General features: G+C 39.1%; 1 protein-coding gene across 5 annotated transcripts in view; it reads left to right on the top strand.

Annotated features, from left to right (window-relative positions):
- The window catches only part of ULK4 (unc-51 like kinase 4), a 592,979-nt gene that overhangs the window by 51,133 nt on the left and 518,523 nt on the right, over positions 1 to 23,323 (top strand). For all 5 annotated transcript variants that reach the window (XM_087870115.1, XM_045798163.2, XM_045798161.2 and 2 more), the window contains one exon: positions 365 to 443. In XM_087870115.1, the coding sequence (XP_087726241.1) occupies positions 365 to 443 (79 nt within the window). The remainder of the gene's footprint in view (positions 1 to 364; positions 444 to 23,323) is intronic.

Genomic DNA, 23,323 nt, shown 5'->3' with positions numbered 1-23,323 from the left:
GTATAAAATCCTTTGTCTAATAAGTAGGACATAACCTTTAGCCAAATACTGCTGTACTCAGAAGTAAAAAGGTTAATTGCATTTTTTTCTCCTCTCTGGTTAAGGCCTTTCAAAATTTTTATTTTACATTTTACAATGAAAGCCGAACTTGTTCAACTTGAGTCACTATTTAGACAGTCCTGCAGAGGGGATTGCTGTTTTTGGCTCTTTGTGTACACAGGGTCAGATATGTGGAGGAGTGAGCGTTCGCCCTAGCACACTTTTATCTTATGTTAATGCTCATTACTGTGTAACGTAACTAACTAGAGTTGGTTACTTGGGTCTCTAACTGTCCTCTTCAGAGCTTATTTTTCTCCATTTACAGACGGGCCAAGGTTGCTCGGGTGATTGGTTTATTGGCCTCGCACACAACTGAGCTCCAGGAAAATACACCTGTTACTGAGGTAATTCTCCTTTATTACTGGAATGTTATGAATGACAAAAAAAGATTGTTCCTGATTTTGTAATTTAGAACACTCAGCTTTCATTGACCTTCACCTGAGTTTTCTTTGTGGAATTGTGGCAATTATAAAATAACCTCCGTAGACCCTTAGGCGTAAACACAGCCGCACATTGACAACCTAGTCTGTTAGTAGAGGTGATAGGTGGAGTTCAAAGGCTTGTGGGCTCTATTCATCATTATTTCAAGAATTTTTGGATAACCCTTATTTCATTACTAGTTTTCTTGTAGTCTACCCAACATTTTATTATACCTAATTTATTTCCTAGTTAAGCACAGCTCATAGTTCTGATCAAAATCCTTTTCACCCTGAGTTTAGTGTTTTCAGCCTCACCAGTTGTCAGTTATTTCTGACAACAATGCCAGTATTTAATGGGCATGCTTGCTTGAAAGATATTTCGAAATATCAGGCATTTCTTTCAAGTACTGATACTGGGAAGCGTTTCTTAGTTAATCAGTAAATCTAAGTCCCATCAAGTGAATGCTACCGTTGTACTGCTCTTTTGAGCGTCCTTTATTCCTTGGGCTAGGGGAGTGTCATGAGTCGAAATAGGTGAAAAGGACCAAGGCTTTTAGGGGCAAGGGCAAAAACTGAAGGAAGGAAAAAGTGGGAGGAGGAGGGGATTTTGTAGAGCCAGAACCTGGTGGTATGGTATTTGGGGCTTGAGGAGGAATTGTTTAGCCGAGTATTGTCCAGTAAAACTTTCTGTTGCGACGGAAAACGTTCCGTAACTTTGCCGTCCAGTAGCTCAGCCAGGTGCTGTAATGGCATCCCAGTTAGCCCTGGACTGTCTGAATGGACGTGAGTGGACAGTTAATTTAAGGTCCCCGCATTTCCTTTGCTTTTAATTCCATCCCTATTTCCTGCAAACTGTGAGATCTCTGAGGAGATCTACAGGAAATGTCACTAAGTCTAACCTTTTTCTTGTTTTTATGGGCCCAAGAAGAATGAATTGTGACCTCTGCGACCCCTGATGGTACCCAACTTGGCTATCAGAGATGTATAAACTTGACTTTTCTTTTTAAGACCAAGCAGATAGGGCGGTATCACTAAGCAGAGAGGCTTTTAGCTCAAAAGTGGGGGCTTGTAACGATGACTCAGAGGAAGGATTTCCAGTAAAACGGAGAGGTACTGCAGGAGGTGGAAGAGAAGTTAAAATTATAAGACAAAGTCCTGGCATTCTAGAGGGCATTCCTAGATAATCAAAACAGGCAGTCAGTGCCCAGGAGCAGTGTGCCATGAAGGGTGAGACCCTGAGGGTGTAAAATATGACTGTTGAACTAAAATGTTCAGTAGGTGCCATAATGAGGAGGGTGAATACCTTAGGAAGCCGAGTTAGTGGATTTGAAGATAAGCTGGATGAATTCTTTTAGGATTCAGAAGAAAAAGAGAAAGGTTAAAAATTATTAACTAAAAAAGCATGGAAGAGAGTTCCAGAAGATCTGTTCTGTTGTCCAGTATGGCACACTGTAGCCCAAAATGGCTGTTGAGCCTTTGAAAAACAGGTAGTGTGAATTGAGATGAGCTTCAAGTAGAGAACACATACCAGGTTTTGAAGACTCAATATGGGAGGGAGGAGCATCTCACCTGTAAGTTTTTTATAGATTACATTTTCAAATGATAATATTTTGGATATGTTTGGATAAATACATTATGACAATTAATTTCACTTCTTTTTATTTTTGATGTGGCTCCTGGAAAAATTTAAATTACCTTTGTGGCTCAAATTGTATTTCTGTTGGACAGAACTTGTCTAAGATAAACATAATGGGATTTCAAGGAGAGATCAAAGCAAACATTCATGAAAGAAATAATAGAAGAAAATTTCACCCTGAGCTGAAGAAAGACTCAATCTTTAGATGAAAGGTTTCACCAAATGTCAGGCAAGATATTGAAAGAAGATGCACATTTAGACCTATCCTGGTGAAATTTGTAATTACAAAGAGAAAAAACCAAAGCTCAGGTTATAAACAAATAGAAGTGAATTAGACTTGCATATAATGTATTTGTAACACTACAAGCTGAAGATACGAAAAACAATAGAAATAGAACAACACTTAAGGGATCGTGTGACCTTAACTTTCTCTGTGCAGCCATCCCATTGCCCGCTTGTGAGAACAAAAGGAAGACTTTTTCAGAAAATCAGAGACTTAGTCTTAATTTCATCAACATTTCTAAAAACTTGCCCTTGAGCAAGCTACTTGAGTAGCTGCCTATAACCACATTTTCAGATGAAGAAGAAGCGAGTATAAACACTGAATCCATTGACATTTAAGTGCAAATAACAGCTGTTAATGTGACGTGCAACCTGGAAAGAATGGATTCTTGAAAAAATACATATACTGTGAAAAAATTGATGGTAGCATGGAAGTAAATTCTACATTGTTTTAGAACATCTGGAAGGGTGAGAGAGAAGGGAGTAGGAAAGGACAAGACCCATTGGTGGTGGTTCTTTTACTGATTGAACATTTATTAATCGGTTATGGGCATGGTAGTGTGTTTCGTGCAGGAAGACCATTACTCCAGGCAGGTTCTTGTTCTAGAAGAAATTAATAGATACATGTTTTATTACTTGTACTGATACTCTTTTGTTCCTTGGTTAACAAATATTTGTCAGCGGCTGTGTATATTACAAGGTACTGTCTAGGTACCAGGGTACAGTGTTGAGCAAGAGAGATAATCCCTGTTCTGATAGAGTCTGCATTCTAGTGTGAGGAGAGAAAGCGAATGAGCATATATGTAGTGTTAGGTGGTGACAGAGGCAATGAGAAAGATAAAAGTGGCTAGCGGGGTTTGGGAAGGATGAGGTGGCGGCGGCGCTATTTTAGATGGGTTGGTCAGGGAAAACCTTGGAGAGGAACATCCAAGCAGAGACCTGCAGGGGGTGGAGGAACGCTTCCCTTAGTTGGGGGAAGGGTGGACAGCAGGTGCAAAGGATTGGTGATGAAAGAGTGGTTGGCATGTTTCGAGGAACAACACAGAGGTGATGTAGCTGGAACTGAGTGAGAAGGAGACTCAGGAGGAGGACACAGGAGATGAAGTTAGTGAGGTAGCCAGGGGCTAGGTCATCCCAAGCCTTGTCGTGAGCCCTGGTCAGAACTGGGACTTTATTCTGAATGAGATGGGAAGCCATTGGAGGAATGTGAGCAGTGGAGAGCCTCAGTGTGGCTTATGTTTGAAGAGGATCGCTGTCTTACAAGGACAGGGGCAAGGTAGAATCAGAGAGACCACTTTAAGAGCCTGTGGTATGTGGTGGTTCAGATGAGGGGTGATGGTTCTTGGACAAGGTTTGTGGTGGTAGATGCAGTAAAAAATGATTTTATTCTGGATATATGCCTTCTTTCCAGATAGAGTTCAAAGTGTTGACAGATTGGCTGATTGCAGTGATATTTGAAGGCAGACTTTAATAACCAGGTCTGGCCAATATATAGTCTAATATCCAATATGAAAAGTACTGAGGTATCAGAGAAATGCAAATCAAAACCAAAATGAAATACCAAGACAGTCACCAGATTGGCAAAAATGAAGAAGCCTCACAGTCCTAAATGTTGGTGAAAGTGCTGGGCGGAAGGAAGGCGTGTATGCTGCTGGTGGGAATGTAACTGGCCACAGCCACTCTGGAAAACTGAGCACTCTTGAGTCTGTAAGCCAGCATCCCCTACGTTGTAACCCAGTGTATCAAGTGACACGCCCAAGAATATATTACCGGCATTATTTGTAATAGCCCTAAGTTTGAAATAACCGGTGTGTCTATCAACAGTAGAATGGACAAAGTGTGTCACAGTTGCATGATGGGTTACTAAAAATAGCATTTTGAATAATGAACCCCAGCTTTGAGCGGCAAGCCTAAATGAATCTCCTAGTCATAGACAGTTGTCCTAGACGTCAGTAGGACATTTCCTGGGAAAGCTTGATCTATAGATTCAGAAATGTCCAGGGACTGTGAAGGTTCTTGTCTAGAAGGTCAGTTCCCTCTCGATGCTGGACATCATGGAGAGGCGGATGTAGGTGGCGTTATGGAAGGTGTGGAGGTGAGGGGTGCCTTGTGCAGAACCTGGGTAGACGGGCGGAGGCCAAGGCTGGAACTGAGAGGTTGTCCGCACCCCTGTGGTGTCCTTGTGCTCAGGGCTCCATGTGGCAGTGACCTCAGACAGTATGTTGTGCTGCTGTAGGAATTCCTGTAGGTCTGGGCAGAAGGCCTCTGCAGTAACCGGGGACCTGTCAGTCACCCCGAGTGATATGCTCAGCTCACTCGCCGGCTCCATGCCCATGGTTTGTCCCCCCGTCAGTTGCTGTTGGTGCTGCCACCGAGAGTGTTTGGTGGGGCAGTTCTGGAAGCGTCTTTGTCTCTGTGTGCACCCAGGTTGTTCGTTAGCCATGCTTCCCTCCCTTCAGAGACTGGGTACCTCTTGTTCTCAAAATACTGCCCAAAACCTGTGGGTGTTCCTTATTAAACACTGCATTCTTTTTTTTTTTTAATGATTTTTAATTATATTATGTTAGTCACCATACAGTACATCCCTGGTTTCCAATTAAACACTGCATTCTTGATGCTGCCTCCATCGAGGGGGGAGGGATGGGTGTTAATTCCTGAGGTTCTTGTGTCCTTCATTCGTGTACTGTTCTTTTCTGGGTGTTTACTGATGTTTTATTAATTTGAGATGAAACGGGAAAAATTATACTTATTAAAAAATGCAGTAGTGTGTCATGAGTTCTCTGGGAAACTTCTGAATTATGCATATTGTGAACTAAATTCCTTTCGATAATGAGAAGTTCACAGAGTAACTTGAGATTGTGCCAGGTGCTCCTGATGATGCCATCTTCTCTTCTGTTACTTCTCGCACTTTTTCATTCTTAATTCCTGCTGTGAGCAGTTGGTTGTGACAATTAAAGCAGCCACTAGAGGGCACTCAAACACTGGAAACAAAGTTTGACAACTTAAAGAATTCATCTTTCAGCTTCAAGAAGCTGGTTTAGCAGGTATACAGTACAGTGTTTCATCTTTTCCCTGGTTTTTGGAGTTTTTATTGCATGGCACGTGGTTTTATTCCGTTAGCAATTATTACCATTTGAGATTAACGAACACCATGGCAGCCTATCCAGAAAAATGCGGTCATTTCAGGGGGTTTGAGAACCTCATGGAGTCCATTGGTGAATGTTAGCTTCAGAACTTTGGAGACCAGGTTTCTGTAACACTCATAATTGTGGGTGTTCATAGATAATTTTCAGTAAATAATGAATAAAATCTCAAGTGTGAGAGATATGTCCTGATTTTGCCAGTAGATGGACCAAAAAAAAAAAAAATGTGGTTGAAGATCTCATAGGTATTTTAAAGGCATAGAACCTTATTTTATAATTTATCTTTGTATTCCACAGTGCCCGGCCAGCAGAGCAACGAGTATTTTAGGCACTGAGTCAGCGTTGAAGGATTTAATAAATGATAAAAAGAATGGTAGGGAAGTATGGCAGTATAATTTGTTACGAAGAGAAGAGATGGAGAAAAAGCTCTTTTGCTATCCTGGTGGTATAATTTAAGTCCCTTTCATCTAACTCTATCACCAGTGGCCACAGAAAAGAGTTGGTTGTGATCTCTTGTGTGTATTTAGAACCATTTATTCCATTCTTCTTTATTTTTTTCTACAGAAAGAGAGAGGCAGCTTCTTAAACCTATCTTCCTAGGTAACACACTTACCACCCTGGAATGATTATGATGCTTATGTGTAATAATTTTAAAGAAATATTTCTCATATTCTGCTGTATAGATTGTCTTAAGCATGCAATGGATATATTTTAGGAAGTTGAATATAGAATCTAAAATTTAGAACTGGAAGGAAAGTTAACAGACATTCTAGTTTGATCCTTTCATTAAACATTTTTATTGTCAAAGATTTCAGCATACGTGAAAGTAGACAGACAAGAATAAGGGGATACCACTCACTTCCAATAATCACCAGCACTTTGCCAATGTTGTTGGTCATCTTCTCTCTCTCTTGCCCCCCACCCCTTCCCCATCTCATTCCCTCTCCTCCCCCACCCCTTATGGCAGTACGTTTTAAAAAATTCCAGATGTCCTGTTTAACTCATAGATATTTCAGTATATTTAACAGAAAATAATTTAAAAAATACTATTATCACACCTAACAAAATCATTAGTGTTTCTTGAATATTCTCTAGTATCCTGTCAGTATTCAGATTTTTTCTTTTTTCCCTGTTTTTTTGAAGTAGTATTTAGTAAAAGTTTATTGTGCACATACCAAAGAGTTTGTGAACTGGGAGCACTCAAAACATGGAACGAGGCTCAGAGGTATGCTGTTGTAAAGCAGTTTGTATGCTGTGAAGGCAGGGAGTGTTTATTCTTTACAGTGATTGGTTATAATATTGGAATTCTCTTAAAGGGAATTGGTTAGTGGTTACCTCCTATCGATTTGGGGGAACTGTTTACATTTCACTTAGGATATCCAGAGGAAAAGCAAGAAGTGACCTAGGCCAAGTTATACTTGCTTGTTCTGCAAAATAAGTTAAATTAAGCTTTGTTTGTATGACTAACTGGTTTTGTCTGCTCAGGGAATTTTCAGGTCTGGTCTCTGTTTGATTTTAATAATTCCCTCTTTTTGGTCGTGCTCTCAGCAGGCTGTAGAGTCCCATATTCGATGTTTTCCATTAGGAGTTGTCAGGCTGGAAGGCCACGTAGTCACCGTCTTCATCACTTACGTGGTGGTTGTTGATTTCATCCAGTTGCCTGATTTTTTTTTTTTTTAAAGATTTTATTTATTTATTCGACAGAGATAGAGACAGCCAGCGAGAGAGGGAACACAAGCAGGGGGAGTGGGAGAGGAAGAAGCAGGCTCATAGCGGAGGAGCCTGATGTGGGGCTCGATCCCATAACGCCGGGATCATGCCCTGAGCCGAAGGCAGAGGCTTAACCGCTGTGCCACCCAGGCGCCCCCAGTTGCCTGATTTTTAAGGATGTCATTTGGTGTGCATGTGGCTGCCAGTAGACATTTGAAACCCCGGAGAGTGTACAACCCAGTAGGGAGGTTCATTTGATGAGTATAAGGAGAATAGTAGCCAAGGATTGAAAAATCCCCCAGAGCACGGATTCCTAGGAGCCAAGGTTTAACCAGTTAAATGGGTCTATGAAAGTGGTGTCACTCATTTGATGAAAAATTTTATCTGGTCTTTAGGATCTTTTAGATTTTGGGTAACAATTCCTGATTTGTCGACCTAGAAACAACATTTTGCCAATGACAGGACGTGGACCTCCTTGTTGAAGCAGTCAGGGCATCAAGGACTCTCCCATTTTGGAATACCGCTGGAGATAAGCCATTTCTTTCAGTTTGTACTGCTTGAGGAGCTTTTAGGCTATCTCTTGTTAAAACTTTTTCAATAATTGCAGAAAATAGTGACTTTTTTTTGAATTCATCAACTCCCAGTTGAAGAAAAAGCATTCTGACAAATGTATAGAAACCAGAACTTTTTCAAATAATAGGATTTAGAAGTTCACAGGAAGCTCACCCATGAGGAGTGCCTTTAGGTACAAATGATCGTACATTTCAACCTGGCTAGCATTCAGGGAGTCGTATTTAGTCATTTTGGGTGCAAGATATCCCTAATCTACAGCGTCCAGACCATTTGGGTGGGAAGCCTTTGTATATCTTATTACCACAGAGAATGAATAAGCCTGTATTACTAAGAAACAGAGCTCAAGTGGCTCCCAGAACCCACGGGTCAGGGGCAATGTGGATATCACGGTTATTCTTTGTCATGTAGGCATCGGCACGCACCCATCTTGAATCGCGGTGGTTTAAATGTGGGAAGGAACAAAAACATTCCCTTGAATTTGGTTTAACAGTCCGTGTATTGTATTGTTGATAAATGATTGGTTTCCTTTCCGATGGTCCCCCGAATAGTCATCTATCTAGTAAGTGAAACTTACTTATCTTAGTAAGGGGATTATGGAGACATTCTGTTTACCTACAGAGTTTTCATTGAACTAGAACAGTTTCAGTAGTTTCCTTCACAATGTAATTAAAGGTATCATTGTCATTATCTGATTTAAAATCTGTCATTATATATAGAGGTACAGTCTCCTCCATCTGAGTCGAACTAGAGGGTTCGGTTACAGAGTCAACCTGGAACATGCCTCAAGTCTGATCTCGTACCATTAAGGTTCTTCTTGCACAGGAACAGGTTACTAGCAATGAAGTTTGTAGTGGTTATGGACCATCACTTGGGCTGTGGACCATTTTCTTGATGGTCCCATACATGTCATTTTGTAACTTCTCATTGAGCCAGGCTTGAAATAGAGTTTTGCTTGGCATTTAGATAATGTAGACTCTTAAGTCTTTTAATTGCAAACATTTCCCTATTGTGTTTTAGTGCCATCTATTAAAAACAAATTGTTATTTGTTTTAGCCAAAGCTGGAATGTCGGAAATTTTATTCTAGCCTCTTGATGTCATTTCAAATGGTCCTTAATCACCTACATTTCCTGTGAACTGTAGTTTTTGATGTATAGCCTTGATTAGACTCAAGTTCAGTGTTTTGGAGGGGGGATAGGAATTCTTCATAGTTGGTGCTGTGTATTTCCTGTTGCCTCACAGGAAGAGGTGGGGAATGTCTGGTTGCCTCACTGTTACTGATGTTAGGATTGCTCACTGGCTCCAGGTGTTGTCGGCCTTATTGCGAAGTTGCCCATTGCTTTTTTACTTCATAGTTATTAGCATCCATTGATGATCATTGCTTAGATGCTTTAGTCCATGAGTGTTGCAAAAATGATAATTTTCTCCTTTTTTTAAAAATCCCTATACATCCTTTTTTTTTTTTTTTAAAGAATTTATAGTGAGAGAAAGTGAGAATGAACAGGGAGAGCTGCAAAGGGAGAGGGAGAGGTAGACTCCCCACTGAACTGGAAGCCTGATGCAGGGCTTGATCCCAGGATGCTGGGATCATGACCTGGGCCGAAGGCAGGCACTTAACTGACTGAGCCACCCAGGTGCCCCAGTAATTTTCTCATTCTGCAATTTCTTTCTCACTTGTTCTTGGGTTTTTTTTTTTTTTTTTTTTTACAGAAGAACTTTACTATATCAACTAAATTGTTATCCTAAGGTATAGTCTGTTTATCAAAGGCAGGATAAAGTGATTGTTCCCTTTATAGACCATTTTTCAAAACAGTGAGTTGGTGCCTTTGTAATCTTGATGTATCCAGTGATTTTCTTTGTATTATTATGAATCATGGAACACTACATCAAAAGCTAATGATGTAGTGTATAGTGACTAACATATCATAATAAAAAAAACTTATGGATTTATATGTGTTTATATATTTCAGTCTTTTTTAATATTAGTCTTTTTTTGATGCTTAAATTGTAATAAGTCCAATGGGAGCCCTTTTGAGTTTGCTTCTTGCTTTTGAACATGACCCCACTACTGTCTCTGGTAACTTGCTTGCATTCTGTCAACAGGATTTCACAGGCTTCTCTTGGGAATAATCAGCCCTAGTTTTGAAATAAATTCTTCAAGAAACTTTGATTTTAGTTGGAAATGGTACTTAAAGAAGAACACAGTCTGGGTAGGGGTGCTCACTGCTACTGGGATTGTCATTTCTTCTATAACTTTTCAAGGGTTAGAATTAGGGCATTTTATTTCTTAAAATGAAAAAATAAGTTCATTCATATTGACACTTCCAATTCAAATTTAAATTCAGAGTTTTTACCTTGCTGATTTAAGATTTTTATTTTTCTTTTAAGCTGAAAACCTTGGCTGCTAATGACATTAACATAATTATTTCTTTCCTTTAACCTATAGTTTAGAATAATAGTTTTAAAATAATACCAATATTATTGCTAACAATAAAACTGGAAAGTGCAGTTCAAGATATTTTTGTGCCTTTTTTTTTGTTTTGGTCTTTGGGATATAATTCACTGGATGATATGTACAGCCCAAATACTGAGTTTCAGGCTGAATAATTCTTTACTTTGTACTTCTGTCACTGATATGATATATAATTATATATTTTTTCAATTTGCATTACATATTTAGGGATTAGGGATGTAGGGATTACTTTGTGCTTGCTTCTTGATTTATAAATTATAATGCTTTTTATTTGAAGAGTTACAAATATACAGAAATATGTGCAAAACATATATATCCTGCTCAGCGACTAGTCACAAAGTAAAAACCCCGAAACTCCAACTGGGTCAAGAAATAGAATATTATCAGCACAGCAGGAAACCCCTTATACCCTCTCCTGATTACTGACCTCTCCCTTTGCTCTATAGGTGACTACTAGCATAATATCCAATACTATGATTATTGTGCCTGGTTTTGAATTGTATTTAAAGTGTATCACATGACCTGTATTCTTTGGCTTATTTTGTGCCATGTAACATTTGGGGAATCCTGTTGTTTTAGGTACCTGTAGTTCATTTTCATCAAGTGGATATATCACACCACTGGTGATGGACACTTGGGTATTTTTGCATATTTGACTGTTATAAGTAATACTTGGACATGCATTTTGATGTACTTATGTGAGCTTTCTGTTGGGTAAACGTAGGATTTAGAATTGCTAGTCAAAGTGTTTGTATATGTTCAACTTTAGAGGATAATCTAAATGATTTTTTAGAAAAAGCTGCATAAAATGAAAATCCTTCCACCAATGAAAGGGAATTTTCAGTGTTCTGTATTCTTATAAATACTGGATTTTGGTATAAAATCTCGTTAAATAAGGATCTACCAGGTTCTTTATTTTTAATATGAATAAGTGTTGAATTTGGTTGTAGGACATCTGTAGAGGTGATGGCAAAGTGTTTCTATCTATCTCTATTAACAGGTGTTGGCATTTCTAAAATTAAATCACCCTTGTGTTTTTAGAAGAAACTCCACTTGGCTTGTGATGTGTTACATTTTCATGATCTGTTGGGTTTTTTTGTGCTAACATTTCTCGTAGATTTGTTGCCCTGTTTTTCCACCATGACATCGATATCTTGAAGAATCCAAGCCACTTGTCTTTTTTTTTTTTTTTAAAAAGATTTTATTTATTAGAGAGAGAGGGAGTGTGCGTGCCAGCACACGAGTAGGGCGAGAGGCAGAGGGAGAGGAAGAGGGAGAAGCAGGCTCCCAGCTGAGCAGGGAGCCCGGACACGGAACTCTATCTCAGGACCCTGGGTTCACAACCTGAGCCAAAAGCAGATGCTCAATCGAGTGAGCCACCCAGGTGTCCCCCCAAGCTACTTGTCTTACAGAATGTTCCTCATTTTAGATTCGTGTTGTTTTTTTTTTTCTTGGTCCTCTACTCCCTAAAGTTCCTATAAACTGTAAGTTCGGTCAAGAGGCTTGATTAGATTCAGATTCAGCTTTGTTTTTGGTAAGAACTTATCAGAGGTGATGTTGGTGCTTCATATTTCATCATAGCGGCAAGCATATAGTGTGAGGTTTCCCCTATCAGTTTTACTTACTTTGCTCACTTGATTAGAGAGGTGATGCCAAATATCTGCATTGTAGAGCTACATGGTTTTCCTTGGCAGTGTCACTTTAACTGCCATGTTAAATATACAATAAGGAAATCTATATGGATTGCAACTTTTGTTTTAACCTTTTTCTAAATTGAAATGTCCATTTTTGGTTTATGACCTCTTGATGTATTAGCTGTCATTGATTGCTATTGTTTTTTTCTCTTTTCATTTTCAACAGATTCACTAAGTTCATTATGCTATGCAACATTGTTATTGTTTTGAAATTAATCTAATTTTCAAACTTTAGTTTGATTTTTTTGTCCTTTTTTTTTTTTTTAATAGGATAAACACATTTTGTGATTTAGTTGCTCAAAAGAGTGAGAGCTACTAAGAATTCTTGACTTAAGAGTATGGACACTGTGTTATTCAGCCTTCTACTGAATTGGTTGTAGAATTAAATTTCATGTTAAAGCAGTGGATATATGGTGATTGGAAACATTATTTAACTTATATAGATTTCTTTGAACATTGTGTGCTTTTGGAACTCTAGGTATAGGATGTGTTGAACTGCGTTTAGAGACAGATCCCATGTATATTTCAGAGGGAGTGGTATGGAGTGTTCACTTTGAGCCCTTGTTCAGTATTAAGCTACATAATTGCACCACTTCCTCTGCTGTCCCTGGTGGCATGAGTATTGTAATGTTTCATTGCTAGCACAACAGCGCACGCTATATTCTGTCATGCTCATTTTTTTCCACAGTCCTAGTAATCAACTTACAACTTTTTCTTTTAAAGATTTATTTATTTGAAAGAGAGAAAGAGAAAGGGAGCACAAGCAGGGGGAGGGGCAGAGGGAGAAGGAGAAGCAGACTTCCCACTGAGTGGGGACCCTGACCAGGGGCTCAATCCCAGGACCCTGGGATCATGACCTGAGCCAAAGGCAGACGCTTAACTGACGAGAGCCACCCAGGCACTGAACTTACAACTTTTTTGAAGAGCAAATGATACTTGTTGTACTTTTTGGCTATATTTTTAGGTGTGTTTTATGTACATATGTGAAATTGTTTTTCCATGTAACATTTATTCTGATTTTTTTTCTCATTATAAAAATAATATATGGCCTTCTGAGTGTGGCAACATAGCTACTTAGATAACCTGAAAATACTTCAGTAGCAAAAAAAGTTAGAAATGCAGGATAAAATATAACAAAGAAACTTTAAAATACTTAGCTGAATGCACAAGAAAATAAGGGAAATTGTCAAAAGTCAGAAATAAGGAGAACTGGGGCGCCTGGGTGGCACAGTGGTTAAGCGTCTGCCTTCGGCTCAGGGTGTGATCCCGGCATTATGGGATCGAGCCCCACATCAGGCTCTTCTGCTATGAGCCTGCTTCTTCCTCTCCCACTCCCCCTGCTTGTGTTCCCTCTCTCGCTGGCTGTCTCTATCTCTGTCGAATAAATAAATAAAATCTTAAAAAAAAAAATAGGGAGAACTGAAATCTGAAATGGTAAGATATTAAGGCTGTTTAGGGCAGGTGGGTTGGTGGTTATTGCTATTAGAGTTTTGAAATTTGGTACCATTTAAGAATAGAAGATGAAGCTTGAGGTTTCCCTGAAGCAGTTAGTTAGACGTAAGACCCTTGACGGGCTACTCCTACCAGTAAAAGGGGAATTTGGAAGAGGGGAAATAAAAAAAGAGCAACACACCTGTCTATACGGGGAAATAACAAGGAAGTTTATTGATTTTTACCTTTAGCTCTAGAAAGGGAAAAAGTGTCTTCCATATAAACTTGTCACGGCGTGCAAGAGAGAGGGGCAGAGGAAGAGGGAGAATCTTTTTTTTTTTTTTTTTTGGTGGTGCTAGTCAATCTTTTATTAGGGTTCAAGAAATTATGATGAACTAGAATGAGTTACAGGTGCTCATGGAACACACCTCGAACAGCACACAATGACCCTCTCTCCCTCTTTGTTCCCAACCCACAGAGTCCCTTCTACCAAGTATCATTCCTTCTATCAAATATCATTCTTTCAGAGGGATCCTTGCATACACAAGCATCAGATGTATGTGTCTATTTTTTTTTAAACTACAAGTTACAGCATTTTAATCACACTGTTCAGCACTTTGTTTTTACTTGGAGAGAGAGAACATCTGAAGCAGGCTCCATGCCCGGCGCAGAGCCTGATACAGGACTCGATCTCACGACCCTGAGATCATGACCTGGGCTGAAACCAAGAGTCGGATGCTTGCCTGAGCCACCCAGGTGCCCCTGTAACCAGTTTTTTGAGTTTCAGTCATGTTTCGGGTATAAATTTATACTTCTTCTAAACTGAGAAGTTAACATAAAAATCAAGGAGTAGAGTTCTGGTTCTGGTGATGGTTGAGAAGTTGTATTGGGCTGACCATTCTGCCCATAACAACAATGAATCTGGACCGAATTTAAAAGAAGTACACAGAAGCTAAAGAGGCACACTAGTCAAAGGAGGGAGGCAGGCAGGCTATGAGAGATGTACTTTTAATTGGCTTATACCCTGCAGGAACTTTGAATTCATGCAAGGGAACAGAGTTCAGGTAGAACACAATGGTCTTGCTGGGCCAAGGAGCTGTGGTTGGAACTTGGCACTGCTAGACAGGGTAGGAAAGGAGTGGGGGAAAATCTTTCAAGAGCAAAGCCACACAATGTGCGCACCAGTTCCTCTGCAGTCCTTGGCTAACTTGGAAGCGATGCCTGTGCTGAGTGCTATTGCATGGAAACAGGCAGAAAGTGGCAGCTGGGAGGTTGAAGAGTTGAGCAGAAATTTCAGCAGTTTCCCAGTGCTGGGGACGTAGGCTTTGGGGGTCAAGTCCCACCAAGTTAGGAGGGGCTTGATAAACACCGTGGACTTTCCACTGAAATTCCAGGAGGACTACACTTTAGATCTAAGAACTGTGCCCTGGGACTAAAGGAAAACCACACCTTCATAGGATGGATTGGCCAGTATTTTAACTGCTTGACAACAAAACTCCACGTTCTTTATAGGAAAGTAAGATGATCCACAGTGTTCAGAAGAGAAACTCTTTGTTACCCTTAGAGATTTCTTAGACTTAACGCCAAGAGCATGATCCATAAAAAAACAAAAGAAATCAGCAAATTGGACTTCATCAAAACGAGAGACGTTTGCTCTGGAAAGACCCTGTTAAGATGATGAAAAGACAAGCTACACATGGGAGAAAATATTTGCAAACTACATATCTGACACAGGACTCATATTTACAATAGTAAAGAACTGTCAAAACTTAACAGTAAACAAATGAATAAAAAAATTAGAAAATGGGCAAAAGACATGAGAGACATTTCACCAAAGAGGATATATGGCAACTAAGTACATGTAAAGATATTTAGCATTATTATTCATTAGAGAAAAGCAAACTAAGATTGCGTCTACATGCATATTAAAACAATTAACGTAATCGTGACAATACCAAGTACAGGCAAAGATGGTGAGAATTGGATCTTTTTAAATTGGCAGTTTTGTGAAAAATGAAACCTACATTTACCATATGAATTAACTGTTTTGCTCCTGGGCTGTCTTTCAGAGAAATGAAATCCTATGTTCATACAAAAGTCTATATTTGACTATTCATACCAGCTTTATCACAGCCAAAACCTGAAAATACTAAAATATCCTTTAATTTGTGAGTCATTACAGACCTTGGTACATCTTTACCGTGGAATAGTAAAGAGGAAGGGACTATTTGTAATAATTTGGGTAGATATCAAGGGTGTTGTGCTTTGTGAAAGGTCAGGTTATATATTATTCTTGAAATGACAAAACTGTAGAGTGGAAAACGGAGCAGTGGTTTCTAGGAGTTAGGGATACTGAGAGAAGAGCGAGCGTTTTACTGTAAAGGCATAGCAAGATCTTGGTGAGAATGGAATAGTTCTGTATTGTGGCTGCGATAGTGGTTACAGAAATCTGTGCATGTGATAAAATGATGTAGAACTGTATGTACGTATTGTATCAATGCCAAATTTTTGATTTTTGATAATGTACTATAACTGTAGGATGTTAATCATTGTGGGAAACTGGAGGAAGAGAATATGGGATCTCTCTGTATTACTTTCTGCAGTTCCATGTGAGTTTATGATTAAGAATAAGTATTTTATATTCTCCAACATATTTGCCTCTATAGTTTTTTTTTTTTTTTTTTTTTTTTTAAGAGGAGGTGGTAGGGGCAGAGGGAGAGAGAGAATCTTCAGCAGGCTCCACGCTCAATGTGGAGCCCAACACAGGCCTCAGTCTCACCACCCTGAGATCATGACCTGAGCCGAAATCAAGAGTCAGACTCTTAACTACCTGAGCCACCCAGATGCTCCACTTTATGGTATTCTTTATTCTTATAAACCCAAGTTTGTATCTAGGCCTATTTCCCTTTAGCCTGAAAGATTTACTTTAACGTTTTGTGTTAAATTCTCTGCCTGAAAGATTTACTTTAACGTTTTGTGTTAAATTCTCTGTTTGGAGGTGAATTTGCCCATTTTCTCTTTATTTCTTCTTTGTTTTTGAGAGTTTTTACATAGACATAGAATTCTGAGATAGCGTTTTTGTTTTTTCCTTTCAACACTTTAAAAATGTTGTTCTAGCATCTTAAGGCATTGATGTTTCTGATAAGAAAGAAGTCAGCATTCATTCATGTGATTGTTCCCCCAGAATGAAATATATAGTATTTCTCTAATTGCTTTTAAGATTTTCTCTTTAGTTTTGATTTTTAGCAGTTTGAGTATGATATGCCTAGTGTCCTCTTTGTATGTCTTGGTCCAGGTTCAACAAGACTCTTGGCAGTGTGAGCTGAATCTATGATGATATTTGGAAAAATTTCAACAATTATCAAATATTTCTTCTGTCTCATTCTATTTTTTATGTATATTATATAAATGTTTGTGTTGTACTGTATATGAAATAGCATAATGTTGATTTAAGGTGAATTGTGATAACTTACAGATGTTCTTATAACCTGCAGAATATCTAGTAAAAAATTAAACAGCTATAGCTAAATAGCCAATAGAAGAGATTAAATAGAATACTAAATGCTCAACTCAAAAGAAGTCAGGAAGAAGGAAGAAAGATCCAATGGGACAAAGAGAAAGCAAATAGCGAGGTGATAGACTTAAACTTCACAATGTTAGTAATAATGTTAGTGGCTTAAATAGTCTATTCAAAAGGGGAGAGATGCTCATACTGGATCAAGGAGAGAAACCTAGCTATGTACAGTTTATATGAGACCTACTTTAAATATAACGATAAACTAAAAAACATGGGAAAAGGTATACTGTGGATACACTAACAACAAGAAAACTTGTGGATATATTAATAACAAAGTAGATGTTAAGGGAGTATTGCAAGAGATGAAGATGAGTATTTTATAATGAGAGTTTCAGTTCGGGGCACCTGGGAGACTCGGTTGGTTAACGTCTAACACATGGTTTTGGCTCAGGTTGTGATCTCAGGGTCATGTGATCTCAGCCCTGTGTTGGGCTCTGTGCTCAACATGGAGTCTGTCTGAGATTCTTTCCCCTCCCTCAGCCCTGCTCCTTCTCCTGCTCTTGCTGTCACTCTCACTCTCTCAAATAAAAACATAGAATAGAATCTTTAAAAAAAAAGTTTCAACTCATTAGGAAATATTAATCCTTAATTTATATGTATCAGCTAATAACACTTTAAAATAGATGAAGAAACATTTGCTGGAACTACAAGTAGAAGTAGACAAATTCATTATAATTGTTGGATATATTTTAAACAAGGAGATAGAGTCAGGACATAAAAGATTTGAATGATACAAGTGAAACTGAACTAGTTGACATTCACAGAACACCAACTCCAACAGCTGTGAAACACATTCATTTTAAGTGCACACTGAATATCCACGAAGACATTTTTAGCCACAAAACATATCTTAACCAAGGATTAAAATAAATGGAATTATTGACATTAATTAAAATTTAAAATAAATTCTCTGACTACAATGGAATTAAATTAGAAAGAGATAACAAGAGGAAATCTGGGGAATCCCCCAAGTGTTTGGAAATTGAAATACTTCTAAATAACTCATGTGCCAATGAAGAATGCTTAAGAGGATTTAAATATTTTAAACTAAATGATAATGAACACCTAACACATCAACATTTTTGTGATGTGCTAAAGTGGGACTAAGAGGGAAATAGCCATAGCTTGAAATGCTCATTTGTTAGAACCAGGAGTTCTGAAAAGGACTCCAGTGTACCTCAGAATGACATGGAAGGTTTGTTCAAATGCAGATTGTTGGACATCACCTCCAGAGTTTCTCATTCAGTAGGTCTGGAGTAGGGCATAATAATTGACATTTCTAATCCAGATACTAGGCGATTTTTTTAAAAAAGATTTTATTTATTTAAGAGAGAGAGACAGAGATAGGGAGAAGAGAGCATGAGTGGGGAGGAGAGGGAGAAGCAGGCTCCCGCTGAGCCAGGAGCCAAATGTGAGGCTCAATCCCAGGACCCCGGCATCATGACCTGAGCCAAAGGCAGATGCCTAACTGACTGAGCCACCCAGGTGCCCCTGGGTGATTTTTGATGCTGCTGGTTCAGGGACTATACTTTCAGAACCACTGTATTAGAAAGCAAGACTTTTAAGTTCCAATCTAAGGAACTAGAAAATGGAGAGCAAAGTAAACTCAATGCAATTAAAATAAAGATATGATAAAAAATAAGAGGCAAAATCAATGAACTGGAGAAGTAGCAATAGATAAAAACCAGTGAAACTAATAGTTCATACTTTGGTAACTTAAAATTATTGGCCTTCTGGCCAGATTGATCAAAAGAAAAAGAAAATCAAAGTTACCATTGTCAGGACTAAAAGGGAGATAGCAGTATAAATTCAACATCCATTAAAAGGTACTAACTGTAGGCCTACATACTTGACAGTTTAAATGAAATGGACAAGTTGCCTAAATGACACAACTTTCTGGAATTGCCCAAAGAAGAACAATTTGGAGAGCCCCATGTCTGTTAATACGTTATTAAAAACCTTCCCCCCAAAACAGCTCTGGGCTGGATGACTTCTTGTGAATTGTCTCCCTATGTATGATAGTATATACATATGTATATAGTATATATATTGATATATTTTTATGTTTATTTACTTTTATTTTCATTCAACATCAAGTTTACTTAGCTTTTTGAGAAAGTACAAGGCAGGCAACATAGCATGAATGCTAACAGCATGGTAGAGGTTTCATGATGTAGGTGTAACTAGTGATGATCTAAGTCACTTTGCAGTTGGGAAGCACGTGGCTGAAAGAACTGAGGGCATAGAACTCCTCATTTTGGGGAAATCATAATCTCCAAAGTTAAGGTTGTTTTTTTATTACTGAACTTTGCTGTCTTCCCGTCATCCATCCATTTACCAACTGTCACTCTCTAGCAATCTGTCTATATATCTAAATATCTGTATCTGAGAGTGCTTTATATATTCTGGATAGAAGTCCTTTACCAGATATGTGGTTTGCAGTATTTTTTTTCCCCAGTCTGTGGCTTGTCATTTTATTCTCTTTATAGTGTCATCCAAAAGTTAATTTTGATTGTCTAATTTATCAGTTTTTCTGTTTTATGGATCATGCTTTTGATATCTTATCTAAAAAATCTGTCTATTCCAAGGTCGCAAAACATTTTTCTTATGTTTCTTTATAAAATTTTACAGTTTTAGACTTTATATTTGGGTCTATGATTTATTTTGAGTTAATTTCATATAGGATATTAGGCATGTATCAAGGTTTTTTGGGCCAAGTAATGGAGTCGGCACAACAATGAGCAAAAAAGATGTCACTGTCTTCATGGAGCTTTATAATGGACAAAGGATATTAAACAGAGAAAGAAGAAGTCATAAAGGAACCTGAAAAAGAAGAAGTCATAAAGGAACCTGAAAAATAGAAAGAAACTCAGGAGAGTTGTGTTAATAGAAGGGAAGAGATGACCACGGGCCAAGGAGAAAATGGTCATCTTGTTTCTTGCTTCTCAGATTTAGGTTAATTTGAAAACAGACATTTCTGTTGGACTTGGCAAGATGAGGATTATTAGTAACTCACATGAACAGTTTGTATGCAGTAGAAGCCAGATGGGAATGACTGTGTAGAAAACCAGAGGTGAGCAGGTGGTAAATACATATCTAGATAAATAAGTTTGGGTATGAGTGTGGAGATTCACTCCAAAGGGAGGCATTGAATATAGAGGCTAGTAAGGCGCTAGCTGAAGGTACATATTCCTTCAGATGGGTAGGAGGGAATGACTGAGGAGGGTAATTGGCTTTAGGTCAGAGAAGGGACACTTAGGAAGAGAGGATTAGTAAAAGTAGATGGAGCAGTGAGGGGGGTAAGATTTGGTGGTGGGAGCATTCAAGATCTTGCATCTGGCTTCTGACAGTGGAGTACATCAGGTCAGCATCAGAAAGAGGGGAATGAGTGCCCAGGGGATTAGAAGTTGAGAAGCTCAAAGCTATCGTCCCCCAGATTGAGAAGGCTGGCGCACTAGGGAAGGAGAATAGGGTTCCACAAAAACCAAGCTTGTGATAAAGAATTTAAGGTGAAAGAAACCAATATGCCTCATTGTATGATGTTCTCCAGAAGACCGTTAGGTTCCAATCAAGGGAGTGGTTGAGTCCATTAGTGGAAGAGAGTGGCCACTTCCAAACCCTTTCATATAAGGCCCTGTGGCTTTGAGTCCTACATCCCAGGGCCCAGTCCAGGTAGGAAAGCAAGTAAAGTAAAGCAAGGCTGAGAGAAGGTGGTGCACTCATTGTCTTGGATGGTATTGTTGAGTTTAAAAAATAATTGGAAGGGCTTTGAAAAAGGATCTTAAAAAGATGAGAGTGGAGATTAAAGAGGGCTTGAATTTGAGAAGTACTGGAGGTACTGTCAGCATCCAGGAACTGACTGTGGGTGAGTGGCTGAGTTGAGGTGGAGTAACAGTCTAATGAACTGAGCAGTGAGCCCAAGGAACTGTGTGGTCAGGGTGCTGGGGTGTCTTCCACATGGATGTCCACTTTGCTGAAGGTGTGGACAGGAGTGCAGGTGGGAAAGAAGGTGAGGAGCAAGGAGCCAGTGTCCTCAGTGGACAAGAGGCGTGAGCAGGGGGGTCAGTAGTCAAGGGCACCCAGGAGGCTAGTGTAATATGATACTGTGAGACTCAATCATGGGTCCTTTGGCGTGACAGGTTTGGGAACGTTAGGAGGAGTGAGAAGGACACCAGCCTCATCTCACCTCTAAATACGCTTTGAGGGGCACCTGGGTGGCTCAGCTGGTTAAGCATCTGCCTTTGGCTGAGGTCATGATCTCCAGACCCTGGGATAGAGCCCCATGTCCGGCTCTCTGCTCAGCAGGGAGTCTGCTTCTCCCTGTCCCGCTGTTTGTGCATGTGCGCTCTCTCTCTCTCACTCTCGCTTTCTCTCTTAAATAAAATCTTTAAACAAACAACCCCCCCCCCAAAAAAAAAAACCCAAATACACTTTGAGTTAGGTTCAGTATCACCTTTGCTGCATGACAGGGCAACAGGAAGCATAGAGAGACGTAGAATTTCAACCAGAATCTCAGAGAAAATGATTTCACTCTTCTTCGGATGGGGTATTTAAATTTGGCCCATCATCAGGACTCGGTTAACAACAGTGTCGTGTGTCTGTCAGCCTATGTGTCACAGTACTTGCTCAAATGTGGCCAGTGGGAGGAACTTCTAAAAAAAAAAAAAAACAATTAGCTATGTTTCTGGTAATACTTTTCTTTCTAAAACCTGCATTTGAGTAAGTTCTTCTTGTTGATGGCAATTTATAAAAATGGCGCTAGATGATTTCCTAAACAAAAGACTCCTACCTTGTTGGGTTTATATCCCCCCCTTGTAGTTATTAAATAGCCCCCATTGCTGTGTCAGTGTGGTCTCCTCAGGTTTTTTATGTTGAGGTGCTGAGAGATGCCATCTTTTACACCAGACACTGCAAAACCATTTGTGGTTTGTAGCCCTGAGCTGAGACCGTTATCAGTTATAATCCTCCACATTGTTAGTTTCAGCGACTCTGACCTTGTACTTTCCTGCTAAACAAACTTGTTTTTCTGTTACTCTTTGGACAGCGCCAGAGACAAATGTGTTGAAAACGATAAAGCAAGAGTTGAATACTATTCAGATCTTTGTGTAGAATAAAGTGAAATATTCTGGATTTGTTGTATTAAGCCACGATGCTGAGGTACATACCATGTGGGGAATTGCCGTATTTGAATCACTTTTGCATACAAACCGAACATCTCACATTAAAGAATTCTTGAAAGGCATGTTTCCTAATTTCTTATAATGGTAGAATTCATTTAATTTCTTACCTGATATCTTATAGAACGATTTTTAGCTTCTGTGTTTTCTAGTCTAACGTTTATGCTCATTTTACCTGGGCTATGCACATACCTTTGTTATAATATGTTTAGAGTAACAGTTGTGAGGCTTATATATTTGAATGTGATATAATTTAGTAATCCTTGGGAACCTAACAGAGCATCACATTTAATTTTCTATTAGATGAAAGAAACCTGGAAAGAGAATTAGTGATGGAGGGAATTGCACAAAACAAAACTAATCAGAGCTGATCCCTGAGGCAGAAAACTGCAATTTGAAATGAGCTTCCTTTGTATTTCTGCTATTTGAGGAGTGTTGACGGGAACGACTATTAAGAACATAGTAACAAGTAAATAATAGTAGTTATATATAGCAAGTTCCAACCGCAGTATTGCGGTTATGTTCTTTGTGCCATAACTTTTAAATTATTCCAGTCCCTAAAAGACTCAGTATTAACAAAGGACAATGGTAACTTAAGAAACTTAAGAAATGGTAACTTAAGAAAACATTTACGTAGCAGGCGTAATTGTGTTCTGTTGATCCCAAATTGGAAAAATGTCATTTAACCTTCGATAAAGATATGTATATATATTGTCTATACCCCACTAGCTCCTTCATTAGATACAGAAGAGGGGGTTGACCGTGACAGTGTGGCAGTAGCTGGAATATGTGTCTGGCTTTGTTTTATCTGTTTGGAATGGCTTCTCCTTCCCTCTTTGTCAGGTTTAGTTTGTGGTTGCCAGAGGGAGGTGGAGAAGGGTGGAAATAGAGGGTATGCATCTCTTTCCAGTATAGGTGCCAAAGAGTCCTGGCTTCAGTACCTGAGATTGGTGAGAGCTCTTGTTAGAACAGAATGATTTTTTCATCATTGTAGGTGGATTCTAGACTGAGGCCTCTGCGGACTGCCAGTGTCTTACTTTGTACTACCCTCCCTTAGCCGCTGCCACACAGTTGTCATTGGTGACTATTGTTGCGTGATGAGTAGTCAGGA

This window comes from Ursus americanus, chromosome 20, assembly GCF_024610735.1.
Source record: "Ursus americanus isolate L20-20 chromosome 20, mUrsAme1.1.p, whole genome shotgun sequence".
Classification (NCBI taxonomy): Eukaryota; Metazoa; Chordata; class Mammalia; order Carnivora; family Ursidae; genus Ursus; species Ursus americanus.
This window is presented reverse-complemented; position numbering and strand designations above follow the sequence as displayed.